Below are 15,592 nucleotides of genomic sequence, written 5' to 3'. Positions count from 1 at the left end.
ATTTGGGATTCTTTTCCTGCCATGGTCCTCTAGATAGACATAGTTCTCCATTACCCTCTCTCTTTCCAAATTGTTAGCACTCGTTTTTATATATTGGGTTTCATCATTAGAACATAAGTTACTTAGGGGCAAGGAATGACTTTCTCTTTACTTGCATTTGTATCCCAAGTGCTTTGCACTCTGCCTGACACAGAGTATGGGTTTCATACATACTTGTTGATTTGGCTGAAATACTTGACTATCAAAGAAAATCTATGATTACTTGACAGTTGGGACAGAGCCTGCCCATATGTCACAGACCATTTCTTTGCCATTCTTAGAAGAGGAACATGTTCTGGATTTGGAATAATGGGTAATTTAAGAGAAGAAAAAAAAGACAGATTATGCTTCCTGTTCCTCCTTCCCACAACATAGTATTTGGGAAGTAACTAAATTGTATAAAGCCTAGTGCCAAACACCAACAGTTTAACAAAGTTTTGATAAAGATATATCCCTGTTCACTTTGGACATGATGATTTTTTAAGAATGTTCATTAATGTACCTTTGGTGATGCAATATCCATTTCTTCACTAAGGGCATAAAGGGGGAAAACAATTAAATTAAATCTCATATTTTTATTTAAATATCAGTGATATTTGGTTAGACCACACTTTCTGCATGGCATTCTTCATCTCTGTATTTCTTAGTGTGTAGATGAGAGGATTCAGCATGGGTCCAATGACAGTGTAAAACATAGAAAACTCCTTATCATTTTTGCTGGCACTGGGAGGTCGAATATAGGTGGAAATGCAGGGCACAAAGAACAGAACAACAACCATGACATGAGACCCACAAGTGGAAAGGGCTTTGCGCCGACCTTCTGATGAGTGCTTTCTAAGATTGTATAGTATGACAACGTAAGATGCCACCAAGACAAGAAAAGTTGTTAACACAACCATGCCAGAGTTAGCTATGACTAAGATCTTAGCAATATGTGTGTCTGCACAGACAAGTTTTAGGAGGGGTTTGACATCACATATATAGTGATCTATTTGATTAGGGCCACAAAATGGCAACCTAGCTACCATGAGCATCTGGGCAATGGCATGCCAAAAGGCTACTCCCCAGGCCATCAGGATCATTGTGTTACATCTCTGTCTATTCACTATGATCATGTAGTGTAAGGGTTTACAAATGGCAACATAGGGATCAAAGGCCATGGACACCAAGATGAACATCTCCACAGTAGCCAGGAAATGAGCAGTAAAGAGCTGAGTCATACAGCTAATGAAGGATATGATTTTTTCTTTAGCAATTAAGTCCCTGATGAGCCTAGGGACTATGGTGGATGTATATGACAGATCCATTAAGGACAAATGACACAGGAAATAGTACATGGGTTGTTGGATCAGATGGCTACATGTAATGGTGATAAAAATGATGAAGTTCCCCAGGAAAATTGCAAAATAGCAGAACAAGAAGATTACAAAACACATCATTTTCAGGTCTTGATTCATGAACAGCCCCAAAAGAATGAATTCTGTTACATTGCTGTGATTTTCCATGTAATTCAAATACTTTTTAAATATCCAGGAGAATTCTAATTCCTCTGAAATCAAATATAATAGGATAAATTATTACCAACATCATGGTAGATGTAAAGCTTATACTCAGATTATTTAAATGTGCAGTCTAATATTAGAGTGGATCATTCAATACTTTTAAATTTGAGAAGATCAATTTTTTTCAGCTAGGTCCTAGAATTTCTTTGAAAATTAGGTACCTCAGCCATCTTCTTGTCCATTCTACTAACGTCACTTTATGTACGTAGTTTAAAAGAAAAGAAGACATCATGTATCTTTAAATGTTGTGACAATTTTTAAAAACTCTAAGATTTTTTTTAATATTTCTCCATTAGGATGGTAATTGAATCACAAAACTAATTAACTCTATAGACAATTATGAAAAAGCTAATGTTAACACACTGATTTAGTGAAGAAAAATAAGGAAATAAATATTTATTCTAACTTCTTAAGTAGACATATGACAAAATATACTAATGTTTAGGAGAAAATTTAATATTAAGCTATTGAAAGTCAATATGATGAAAGATATCCTAAAATGAATTGAAAATGCCTTTTGAATATCAAATATAAGGGAAATATTTTTAAAGAATAAAGATAAATAATTTTCAGATTTCTCCTGAGCCTGCCTGCCTCCCACAATCAATTTGCAGTCCCTGATTCATTACAGGTATCTAAACCATTTAACATTTAACACAAGGAAGAAATGAGACAAAAAGTAAAACAAAGAACTGACCAATCAATGCAACTGTTATGTCAAGTTGAGCTCAGAAATTGAATGGTTTAATAATATATTAAAGGGAATTTTAAAAAGATCTGAGAAAGCAATGTGAAGGGTTTGTTTGTTTTTTTTCCAAAAAGCATACGCTTTCCACAGAGCACTGATATTTGTAAGCTCTGGAACAATTGAAGCTGAAGTATTGGTAAGGAAGCTTGATCGGACTGCATTTGTGGAGCAGAATGAAATAATGTGTTGTCACTTCCCTCTCCATTAGTCCATAGTTTCTCACTCTTTATCAATCTCTTTTCATATATACTGGATGTATCTGTGCTATTCTGATTATTCTTCAGGTAAGGGTCTCTTCTCCTTCTATTTCTTTCTGTTCACTTCTATTTATCTCCCTCCCTTCTATTCTTACTTTGGTTGTCCCTTAGGTAAATAATATATTGAGTCATACTTCATACACTACATACTTGCCAGGGTCTGCAAGAATTTGACCTCTATTTTCATAATCTTTTATTATGCAATGTTAGTTAATAAAAGTTCAGATTACTTGCTCTTTTTTGTTTGGGGGGTGGGGAGAGATCTTCCAAGATATTTCTAACAAGCAATTTCACAGCCAAAATTTCGAGCCACAACACAGACATGAACATTTCAGTCCTGTTGGTGTGAGGACCTTGTTTCTATTTCTTGGATGTACAGTGCAGAACATAGAGACCTGGGACTGATTCTGATGGGAGAGTTTACTGTGACTACAAATATTTTTAGCCATAGAACTTGAGCTACTGAATCTACCTCACTGTTGTACTTGTTTCATATTATGTCCTAAAATGAGTTCAGCCAAAGCGCTCATGAGCTGGTGGTCAGTAAATGAACACTTGTAACTAATAAACGGGAAGTGGATGAAGGAATCTAGGTCGGGAAGACCTTAGAAAAAATCTTGTACCACTTCCCTCACTTTACAGATGACAAAGTTGAATCTCAAAATGGTGATATATTATCTAAGTTCTCCCAATTATAACTTAGAAAAGCAGAGATTTAATCTAGTTCCTGTAAGTGCAAACCTACCATGTTTACTATTTTGTGTTAAGAGACAGGCAGAGATAGTCGGAGAAAGAGAAATAGAGAAAAAAAGGAGAGACAGGGACAGAGAAAAAGAGATGAGATAGAGATACAGACAAGGAAGAGGAATGACAGAATAATGAAGACTGGGAGAACTAAAGAGAGAGACAGACAGCAGAGAGTAATAGAGAATGAGAGAGAGAGAGACAGAGAGAGAGGGAGAGAGAGAGAGAGGGAGAGAGAGAGAGAGAGAGAGAGAGAGCATAGACACAGTGAGAGAGATAAAGAGAAATTGAGAAATCAAACACACATATACATCTATGCATTCGAGATCTCCTCAAAGAACCTTACAACTCTGACATTCAGTGAATTGTAAAACTTTTTTTTCTTTTCTGGGTAGAGGACAGTGGGTAAGGGATATCAATAAATAGTGTATTTTCTCACACAAGAAGGAAGAAAATGAGGGCCTAACAGCTTCTCAAGAAAAGTAGCAAAGAAGTTGAGCAAAGACCACTTGGCAAACACAATTTAATTAAATTTAATTGAAAATAATTCTTCTGCATTTTTGAGAGACATTGATACTTCCTGATGTAATTTATATCTATTTGTATACCCACCCAACTTAGTGAATGAACATATGCTTTGGGGGCTAGAAGAAAACTTATCACTCACTGATACCCTTCAGAGTCTGACTAACGTTTTCAGGCATAAGATTTTAACAGAAAGAGGAAGAAAAGAATAGTTCCTTAAAGTGAAAATTATTTATTATTATAATGCTGATTTATTTCAATAATATGTGATATAGTTACCTTGTGTGTTTATTGTTTGTGTTTTGTTGTTGCTTTGTTTTTCAGATTTTGTATAGAGAATTTTCACAAATAAAAGTACTTTTGCTAAGGCAGATTGGTCACTGTTCTGAAATTTATCATCTTAAAGTTGCCTAAGGCACATACAACTTGTATGATTTAACTAAGGTTACCTAGACAATATTCTAGGGTCATACTTAAATTTGTTTTTCATGAATCTTCAGGGATGGAACTACCTTCTGATACCTTCCATATCACAATACTCTCACATGAAAGTCCTGCTTGAAGGCAGAGCAATATGGTGAAGGTGAATATAACAAAGCATTTATAAAGTTTAGATAAAACTATCTACTTCCACTCTTAAATCTTAAATGATTCTGTACCCAAAGTTTTGATTGAGCCAAGGTTGGCAATTGATCTTGTTCACATCCCAGCTAAAATCCCATCATCTGTTACGAAACCTTTCCAAATCCCTGACTGACTTAAGGTTCCACAAGTGTGGAGGTCATATCGTCAAGTCTCCACAAAAGTTTTAATTATTTTCTTTGCCTGATTCCATAGTGCACCCAAACTACATTTGTATTGAAAGTAATCTCAATAAAGATATACAAAAAACTCCCCTTCAAAATATATTCTGAGGTAAGCAAATTCGTATATAGTGTAGCAACCAATATAGGACTGAAAGCAGTGGAAAATATATGTATATAGGTAGGAACTTACATTACTCCAGATGCCAAGGCTCATTCATTCAGAATGTCTTCTCTTAAAACAAAAATAGAAGAGCATTGTGACATGAAGCCTACACTGCTTCCTTACTCATACTTCGTAACAGTTACCTATTTAGATGGTATCTCAAAAAAGGAGGTGTATGATACATATGTACTTCATTTAATGGTTTTTAAGTCACCTGGAAGAGGAAAAGATCTTCAGGGAAGTGTAAATTCATTGAAATGTGTCAAGGGGATTTTGTGGTCAAGAAATACTTCTTTTTTTTTGAGAGAGGAGTCCAAAAAAGCACAAAGAAGTGCTCCCACCTCTGGATACCACATCAAAACTTGCAATGAAAGAAGCTTCTAGGGATTTTTATCTAGCATGCTCTCATTTTAAAGGTATGTTTGGGGTCAGGGGATAGGCTCCCAGAGGCATTTCAAAGCAGTCTACCAAAATGTAGACTTATGGTACAATGACAGACTTTGATGCAACGGGATATCATATTTTTCTCTTTTCCTTTCTGGCTCCTGTCAGGCATAATTATCAGATATCAGGTAATTTTGCTATCCAGTCCCAATCCCCTCCAATCTATGCATTCCTAAGTCAAACTCCTACTTACAATTTTAGAACATACCTGAGAGTTTCACATCACCACAGGAGTCTATTTGTTAGACGGTACAGATCAAGAGAGAAAACATAGAAGGCTCTCCTCCTTTATCATTTCTGTGTCAATCAAACCAATACCAATGGAGGCATGCTCACATTAAAAAAAATCATTTGTTGCTTAATCCACCGGCATCTGGTTTTATTCCCATTAGTTTCCATATACCTCTTTTGAAAATTGTCTAAAGTGCATGTGTCACCAAATCCTTCCTTTTAGTCCTGCAATTCTATAGCATTTGATGATTGCTTCCCCTCCTGGCAGGAATGAATGTCTCTCTTGACTAAGGGAGGTGGGAAGAAGAGGCTAGAAATATCTATTCCATGTCTCTTTGAACCATACAATGATATCCCCATGTAATATGTGGGAGTGGGGCCCAGCCCTCAGAATGCATAGGATCTTGTACATTGCATTTCTATTTACTTTGTTAAATATTTCCAAATTATGTTTTGATATGGTTCAACTAAATTTGAATATTGGGCTACATTGACTGAGATGAAATTCAATAAGGGTAAATGCAAATTCTAGCACGTAGGTAGAAAATATCAATTTTAAAAATATAAAATTTTAAAAAAATGTGTGCTTAGACAAGAGTTGTTTTAATAAAATACATTTGGGACTTTACTGTCCCACAAGTTTAAAATGGAACATTTTCATGCTTCATTCATAAAGCTAGGGCCAATTTAGACTGCATCAATAGAGGTAGAACTGCAAGAAACAGGAAGATATTTATCATGGTGTATTCTGACTTTGTCAGGACTCATCTGCAGTGTGCAAGTCTTAGTTCCAAGAATATTGATGAGCTGAAGAATGACGAGAGTGGGGCAACAAGTATGGTTAAAAGTTCTTATTCCTATTCTAAGTCACATGAGAACCACATAAAGCAACAGTACATAAAGACGAAAGAAAGAAAAGACTCATGAAGAAGTTATATGGAAGATATAACAGAAGAAGTTGTATGGAAGATATATATTGTTGTTGAGTGCAAGAGTACAAAACCAAGAACAACAGGTAAAAGATCTAAAGAAGCAAGTGATAACTTGCAGAGTGAGGTGGAAAAGAGAAACACTAAAAATTAGAGTAATCTCAAAATGTGTGTGGGGGGGGGCGGTGCATGCAGGTGTGGGGAAGAGGGAGAGAGAGGAGTCCTTCAAGGTCTACAACATTTTCCAGGACAGTCTAGATGACAATTTCTCACCTATTATGCCTATCAATTATATAACACTGTAATATTTATATAGTATTTAACATATTATCTTATTTTATCCTCATACAAAACAATCTGAGAGATAGGTACTCTTCTAGATGAGTAAATTGGAACTGATGGACTGACTTGCCTAGTATCCCATAGCTAGTAAATGTCTAAGACCATATTTAATCTCAAAAATGTTATATATGTTAAACTCAACTATGTCTTCCTTCCCTATATTTTTTAAAATATATCAAGGGCTGTTGAAGTCTCTCCCAACTGTCAAATTCAATGGATTTTGTTAAAGTGAGTTCCAGTAATGCTGGAGGTATGAGTTGCCTTTTCATGAGTGTGCTATTTAAGCAGTGTATTCTAAATATATAACTACTCTTGCCAATGGGGGGAAAATGTTTCTTTCATACTAGCAAATAACTTTGCTTTTAGCAAGTCATATTGAATACGAATGCAACACTGAGTGCTTATAAGTTATCATTAAGTAGTTTTGACTCAGAACACCTTGATCACAAGGTCGTCTTTCATTGGGAGACTTAATTCTTAAGTGAAAGTGAGAAGAGGGACGCTATTAAAGAATTCCTACATCATTCCTCTTCTCAAAACCTTCCTGTTGCTCCAGATTCCTTAGAGAGAAAGCGCAAGTAATTTTTCACTTAAGGCTTCTCACAACCTTTCACCACTCTTAGCTTTCCAACTTTTAGTGAAAAGATTTTCTGCCACATAGTTTGTATTCCAGACACAGTGGGGAGCTAACATAGCCACCATTTCTTTCTTATATTCCGTCATTCATTGACATCATTCTCAACTCTTAAAAAGCCCTCAGTAATTATTTCCACATAGGCAAAATATCCTTCTACTTCAAATAACTCTCTTCTCCTTCAAGGTATCCTTCATTTTCATATGTGAAATTATCTCAGTTTCTCTAGTTTTATCAAAGCATGTTATATCTCCATTTTGTTTGATTGTCACATTCTACAAAGTAGCTATTTTTAGGTTAATGACACAGTTCTCAGCCTTAGTCATCAGACTCCTTTCAATGATAACATATATATATATATATATATATATATATATATATATATATATATATATATATATATATATATATATATATACATATATATATACACATACATATGTGTGTGTGTATCCTAAATGTAGGTGAGGTTGATCAATATTTAGTTTTAGAAATTTAGATTAATAACTTTCAAAATATTTATTAGTTTATTTGAAATAATAATAAACCTGCTATGCTAACATATTTCATGGATAATCTGTATTTTTCAAAATAAAAACAAAGAGGAGAATGACAAAGAATAGAAATTCACCAACCCTTGGAAAAGTTCACCCCGTTTTGGAGTTATTCTTATTCTCCCCACAAAACCCAAATTTGCCTCCCTATGACATATACTCAATGTTCCTGATTCTGCCTTTCGAGATTAAAAAAAAAAGTTTAACTACTATGTGCACAGTATTAGTTTCAATATATAAATTTGTCATATTGGCTCCATTCAGCTGAAAGCTCAACAAGAGCAATCTTAAGTCCATTTTTATGTCTCTCACTGAACATTCTCTCTTTATATGTATATAGTAGATTTTAAATAAATGACATTTTCAAAATTGTATATTGCTTCATTACCCATAATATTATGAAAATAACACTGTGCATTTCAAAATGATCTTATCTTGTAATGTATGTATAAATAGACACATATGTGTATACGTATGTGTACATCCATGTATATATATATATGTACACATACATGCACAAATATATATACATATATATATAAATTCAGAATATTGAAAAGGGGAAATATAAGATGACCTTTAAAATGAATCAATTGATTAATTGAAAAAAGAACTAAACTCTTATAATGCACCAAGCATCATGCTAAAGGTTGGTAATACAAATAAGATAATGTCTCTGCCTTCAGAGAGCACACATTCTCAAAGGAGCTAAGAACACATGTTTTAAAAGGTGGTATTTAAGGAGGCCTATTTTGATTTGGAAAAGTTACAGCACTTGTGAGTGCTGTGATGGGAGTGTACGTTGACAGCAAGGTCATTTAGTTTATTTCAGAGGCTTTAAAGCTTGAACCATTCTTATATTTTACAGATAAATACATTAAGATCTAGAAAGATTAATTGATTTGCCAGAAGTTGTTCAGGTGTGAAATGTAGAACAATTTGCAACTCTCTTCCAAGCTGTAGCACTTCTTAAACAACACTCTTCTGCTCCCTAGATGAATTTGTATTAATTGATTTAGAATGTGAATACACTGAGAGTAAAGCTGATCTTGTTTTCTTGTATTTGTACCCCAACATTTCATACAGTATTTAGTGTGTATAAAGTACTTAATAGATTTTAACTCCTCTCTCTCTCTCTCTCTCTCTCTCTCTCTCTCTCTCTCTGTCTCTCTCTCTCTCTCTCTCTCTCTCTCTGTCTGTCTGTCTCTCTCTTCCTCTCTCTCTACCTTCTCTCTTCTCTGGCTCCTTGTCTCTCTCTTAATTCACCAAATACAGCACACTTTCCGTCACACCACCCATTTTCTCTTAAAGTACAAACAGGCAATAAGCAAGGGTTTCTTTTTAATTGTTAAAATTTATTTATTTGTTTTCAGTTCTATACAATCACTTCCTTAAATATTAGATTTTCTTCTTGCAACTCCCTTAACTTCTGCTCTGTGAATTTGGATGCTACACCACTTGGAGCATATATGTTTAGTAATGATATTGTTTCATTGTCTATAGTGCCTTTTAGTATAATAGTTTCCTTCCTTATCTCTTTTGATTAGATCTATTTCTGTTTTTGCTTTACCTAAGATTAGGATTGCTACCCCTGCTTTTCTTTAGATCAGCTGATTCATAATATATTCTGCTCCAACCTCTTACGTTCTCCTGTGTGTATCCTCATGCTTCAGATGTGCTTCTTGTAAACAAGTAATTGTGGGATTAAGGTGATTAATCCATTCTGCTATTGGCCTCCGTTTTAAGGGAGAGCTCATCCCATTCACATTCACTATTATGATTACTATCTGTGTCTTTCCCTCCATTCTGTTTCCTTCATTTATGCTTTTAGTTCTCCCTTACCCTCTCCAGTGAAGTTTCAGTTTTTGATCACCACCTCCGTCAGTCTTCCCTCCCTTCTATCAGCCCCCCTCCCTTTATTTCCCCTTTTCCCTTACAACTTCTTCTCTCCCTTTTAGCCTCCCTTCCCTTTCCTTTCCTCTTTCCCCTCCTACTGCTTATTGCCATAGTGAGATTTCTATACTTCACAGATTTTGTTCTCCCTCCTTGAACGAAATCTGATGAGAGTAAATCTCAAATAGTGCTAATATCCCTTTCTTCCTTCACTCTACTATAATACGTTTTTGTGCCTTTTTTCTGTGATTTAATTTACCTTTTTATGGCTCCTCCCTTCGCAGCTTTAAATCGCGTAATTTATCATCACATTATTTAACTTACACCCACTCTCTCTATCCATGTTTTTCCCTTCTAAATATCAGAATAAATATTCAATTTTTAAGACTAACAAGTATCATCTTCCCTTATAGGAATTTAAACAGTTTTCCTATATTGAAAAAGAAGTGTCATTTTCCCAGGATACCTTTTTATGCCTCCCTTGAGACTTGTATTTGAAAATAAATTTACTATTGAGCTCTGGACTTTTCATCGGGAAGTTCTGGAAATTCCCTAATTCACTGAATGTCCATCTCCTTGGCTAAAGTGTTATCCTCAATTTTCCTGTGTGCTTGATCCTTGGTTATAGGCCAAGTTCGTTTGCCTTACAAAATATAATAATTAAGTCCTTCTCATCTTTTGAAGTAGAAACTGGAAGGTCCTGTGTGATCCCGACTTTAGTTCCTTGATATTTTAATTGTTGAATTCTGGATGCTAGCAGTATTTTCTCCTTTACTTCATAGTTTCAGTATTTGGCAATAATATTCCTTGGTATATTCCGTTTGGGATTTCTTTCAGGACCTGACCAGTGGATTATTTGGATGACTACTTTGCCCCCTGGATCTAGGACCTCTGAGCAGTTTTCCTGGATGATCTCTTGGAAGATATTATCCAAGCTATGACTTTCCAGGAGACCAATAATTCTTGGGTGTTCTCTCTTGCATTTATTGTCCATGTCAGTTCTTTTTCCAATAAGATATTTTGCATTTTCTTCCATTTTTTCATTCTTTAGATTCTGTTTGACTAATTCTTGATGTCTCAAAGAGTCATTAACTTCTACTTGCCCAATTCTAATTTTTAATAGATTCTTTACTTCAGTTAACTTTTGAGTCTCCTTTTCCATTTGTCCAATTATTCCAGTTAAGTTCTGTATCTCTTCCTCCCTTTGTCCAATTTCCTTTTTAAATTCTTCTGTGAGGAGGGTGGAGCTAAGATGGTGGAGAGAGAACAACTACTCATCTAAGATCCTAGACAAACTCCTTCAGATACCTCTAAAAAAAGAATGTGACCACATTTTAAAGGTACAGAATCCAATAGGAGACAGACTGTAGCAGTTTCACAGTCCAGGACAGACTGGAAAGTTGACAGGAAGAATATATTCCACTAGGGTGGGAGAGCATACAGTTCACAGAATAACGTCCCTGGCACTGCACAGCTGAGCAGGAAAACCCGGGGGTGGTCTGAGAAAGTGGCAACATGGTGCGATAGCAACTCAGGGTGAAGGTCAAGTGGAGTTGAGCAAGTAAGAACCAAGGAAGGAAGCAGCTTCTGCAGCAGCTTCATGGAGAATTTCAATCCGAAGATTAAATGGCTGTAAGTCACCTACTTGAACTTCTGGGAGCCAAATTGGCCGAGTGATATGTAAATGCTCTCTCCCCCTCCCCTTGTTGACCTTGAAAGAACCATAAAATATTTCCCCAGAAAAACCTGGGATCAGTGGGATAGGAAAAGGGGACAAACAGTCTCATAGCACGTGAGGCTAGGAAAATAGCAAAGAAATATTCCCCTTACTGTGCCTGAGGAACGGAGCTGTCTCAGACAGCTTCCAGGGGTGTGGAGCTTCGCACTTGGACTCAGGTGTGCCTAAACACTCAAAGGGAAAGTGAAGACAGCCGGGATTACCAATCACTGAGCTTGCCTCTGCTCTAGCTCAGCTGAGCAGATGTCCCTTGAACAGACCACCCCTCCCCCATACTTGACAAGCTAGCTCCAGAGCTAATCCCAGGAAACACAAACAGATTTCCACTGCTTTTGCTTTCTGACACCAGTCAGTTCAGCAGGAAGTTCTTTAGAGCATAGATGATAGAACCAGAGGCCACAACACACAAAGCTTCACCATCATCAGCAAGAAGCAGAGGGGGAAGGAAAAGACCATAGAATCTTTCTATGGGGCAAGGACCAAAACAAGAATACCAAAGAGGTCAGTATTGAGACTGTACTCCCATCTGAAACTTCACATGGGACTATGAACTGCTCGCATACACAAAGAGCATTCCTGCAACAGTTGAAGAAGGAAATAGAGGAGCAAATGGCCAATGGTTTTAAAAGTATGAAAAAGAATTCACAGAAGAGAACAGCTCTTCAAAAAGGAAAATTGGGCAAATGGAAAATGAAGCACAACACTTAACTGGGAAAACTGGAAAAATGGAAAAGGAAGCACAAAACCTAACTGGGAAAATTGGACAAATGGAAGAGGAAGTACAAGAACTAACTGGAGAAAATAATTCCTTAAAAAGAATAATTGCACAGATGGAAAAGGAGATGTAGAAGTTAACTGAAGAAAAGAATTTGATGAAAATTAGAATTGGGCAAGTAGACGCTAATGAGTCTATGAGACATCAAGAATCAGTCAAACAAAATTTAAAGAATGAAAAGATAGAAGAAAATGTGAAATATCTAATTGGAAAAACAACTGATCTGAAAAATAGATCCAGGAGAGAAAATTTAAGAATCATTGACCTACCAGAAATTCATGATGAAAAAAAGAGTCTAGACAATATCTTCCAGGAAACAATCCAGGAAAACTGCCCAGAAGTACTAGATCCAGAGGGCAAAATAGTCATCGAAAGAATCCACCATTCACCTCCTGAAAGGTATTCCGAACTAAAGACATCAAGAAATATTGTTGCCAAATTCCAGAACTACCAAGTAAAGGAGAAAATACTACACACAACCAGAAAAAAAAAACATTGAAATGTCGAGCAGCTACAGTCAGGATCACATAGTACCTTACAGCTTCTACATTAAGAGATGGGAGAAATTGGAATATGATATTTTGCAAGGCAAAGGAGTTGAGACTACAACCAAAGATCAATTACCCAGCAAAGTTGAGCATAACATTTTAGGCAAAGAGACTGACATTCAATGAAATAAGTAATTAACAAACTTTCCTGATAAAAAGCCTGGAAATCAACAGAAAATTCAATCTTCAAATGCAGGTCTTGAAAGAAGCATAAAGAAGTAAACAAGAAAAAGAAAACTTGTTACTCAATTTGGGCAAACTGTTTACCTCCCTATAAGGTAAAATGATACTCGTTTCTCTAGAGAATTGTATATCTAACATGAAATATAAAAGGAATATTCAGAGATAGATGAAAATGGTATAACGTAAATTAGGTGATAATAAAAATGTCATTTAAGCATGAGAAGGGAGTGTAACAGGAGATGTGAAAAGGAGGAAGCAGAAAATGGTAAATTACATCACAGGAAGAACTACAAAATTATATCATAGTAGAGGGAAAGAGGGGAGGGAGACAAGCATTATTTGAGAGGCACTCTCATCTGATATTAATCAAGGAGGAAACAGAAAGCTTTTTTAGGTATATAAATCTCACTAGCTGTATAGGCAGGAGAAGAGGAAGCGGGAAAGAAAGGGGAGGGGAGGGTAAAAGCGAGGGAAGAGGTAGTAAGGATAAAGGGAAGGAAAAGAGAGAAGGGCTGATAAAAGGAAGGGAAGACTGTGGGAGGTGATGGTAAAAAATTACAACTCTACTGTAGAGGGGAAGGGAGAAGGGATATCTAAAAGGACAAACTGTGGGAAAGAGGATGAAGAGAAAGGCACAGATCATAATCATAACTGTGAATGTGAATGGGATGAAATCTCCCATAAACAGAGACCGACAGCAGAATGGATTAAAAGTCAGAATCCAACAATATGCTGTTTACAAGAAACACATTTGAAACGGAGGGATACACACAGGATAACGGTAAAAGGTCGGAGGAGAATATATTGTGCTTCAGCTGATGTAAGAAAAGCAGGGATAGCAATCCTAATCTCACACACAAAAAAAGCAGAAATAGATCTAATCAAAAGAAATAAGGAAATTATATCCTGCTAAAAGGCACCATAGAAAATGAAGCAATATCATTACTAAACATATATGCTCCAAGTGGTATAGCATCCAAATCCTTAGAGGAGAAGTTAAGGGAGTTACAGGAAGAAATAGACCGTGAAATTATACTAGTAGTACTCTCTGAACTTGATAAATCAGACCTTAAAATAAAGAAGTAACAAATTAAGAAGGTGAATAAAACTCTGGATAAGGAAGATATGATAGATCGCTGGAGAATATTGAATAGGAATAGAAAGGAATACACCTTTTTCTCAGTTGTTCATGGTATACATACAAAAATTGACCATGTTCTAGGGCATAAAAACCTCACAGTCCAGTGCAGAAAGGCAGAAATAGTCAATCCATCCCTCTCAGATCCTAATGTAATAAAAATCATATGTAATTAATGACCATGGAAAAATAGACCAAAAATTAAGTGGAAACTAAATAATCTAACCCTAAAGAAATGGGTTAAACAACAAATAATAGAAACAATCAACATCTTCATTCAGGGAATTACAATAATGAGACAACCTACCAAATCTTATGGGATACTGCAAAAGCAATTCTTAGGGGAAGGTTTATATCTTTGAATACCCACATGAATAAAATAAAGAAAGAGGAGATCAACAAATCTGGAATGCAGCTGAAAAAGCTCGAAAAGGAACACGTTGAAAACCCTCAAGTAAATACCAAATGAGAAATACTCAAAACCAAAGGAGAGATTAATAAAATTGAAATTAAGAAAGTCATTGAACTAATAAAAAAAGGTAAGAGTTGGTTTTAAGAAAAAAAATAAATTTGATAAACTTTTTGTCAATTCGTTTAAGAAAAAGAAAGAAGAAAATCAAATTACCAATAACAAAAATGAAAGGAGTGAAATCACCTCGAATGAAGAGGAAGTTAAAACAATAGTTAGAAATTACTTTGCCCAACTTTATGCCCACAAATTATACATTCTAAATGAGATGGATGATTCTTTTTAAAAAACATAAATTCCCCAGATTAAGAGAAGAGGAAGTTGAATACTGAATCCCATCTCAGAAAAAAAAAAATGAACAAGGCATCAATGAACTCCCTAAGAAAACAATTTCCATGGCTGCAAGCATTTACAAGAGAATTATATCAAACAATTAAAAAAGAGTTAATTGCAATACTACATAGAGTATCTGAGAAAATTGGGGGAGTCCTCCCAAATTCTTTTTATGATACAAATATGGTTTTGATACCTAAACCAGGAAGAGACAAAACAGAGGACGAAAATTATAGACCAATTTCTCTGAGGAACGTAGATGCTAAATTTTATAAGATTTTAGCAAAATGAATACAACAGTTTATCATGAGAATAATACATTATTATCAGGTAAGATTGATACCAGGAATGCAGAACTGGTTCGATATTATGAAAACTATTAGCTGTTGATCATATCAACAACAATCCTAACAGAAATCACATGATTATGTCAACAGATGCAAAAAAAAAAAAGCTTTTGACAAAATACAACACCCATTCCTATTAAAAACTCTAGAAAACATAGGAGTAAAGGGAACTTTCCATAAAATGATAAGC

At 35.4% G+C, this 15,592-nt stretch overlaps 1 protein-coding gene across 1 annotated transcript; it reads right to left on the bottom strand.

Annotated features, from left to right (window-relative positions):
- Positions 1–614: 614 nt before the first annotated feature.
- On the bottom strand, positions 615–1,544 carry LOC140516635 (olfactory receptor 4P4-like). The gene has a single exon (XM_072627637.1). It carries the CDS (start codon positions 1,542–1,544, stop codon positions 615–617), a length of 930 nt encoding a protein of 309 aa, XP_072483738.1.
- Positions 1,545–15,592: the final 14,048 nt, after the last annotated feature.

This window comes from Notamacropus eugenii, chromosome Y, assembly GCF_028372415.1.
Source record: "Notamacropus eugenii isolate mMacEug1 chromosome Y, mMacEug1.pri_v2, whole genome shotgun sequence".
Lineage (NCBI taxonomy): Eukaryota > Metazoa > Chordata > Mammalia > Diprotodontia > Macropodidae > Notamacropus > Notamacropus eugenii.
Note: the sequence above shows the minus strand (reverse complement) of the source record. Positions and strands in the feature narration are given on the sequence as shown.

Bases quoted from the DNA above. Each gene is read 5' to 3' on its own strand.
- LOC140516635 (XM_072627637.1), bottom strand. From the start codon at position 1,544: ATGGAAAATCACAGCAATGTAACAGAATTCATTCTTTTGGGGCTGTTC.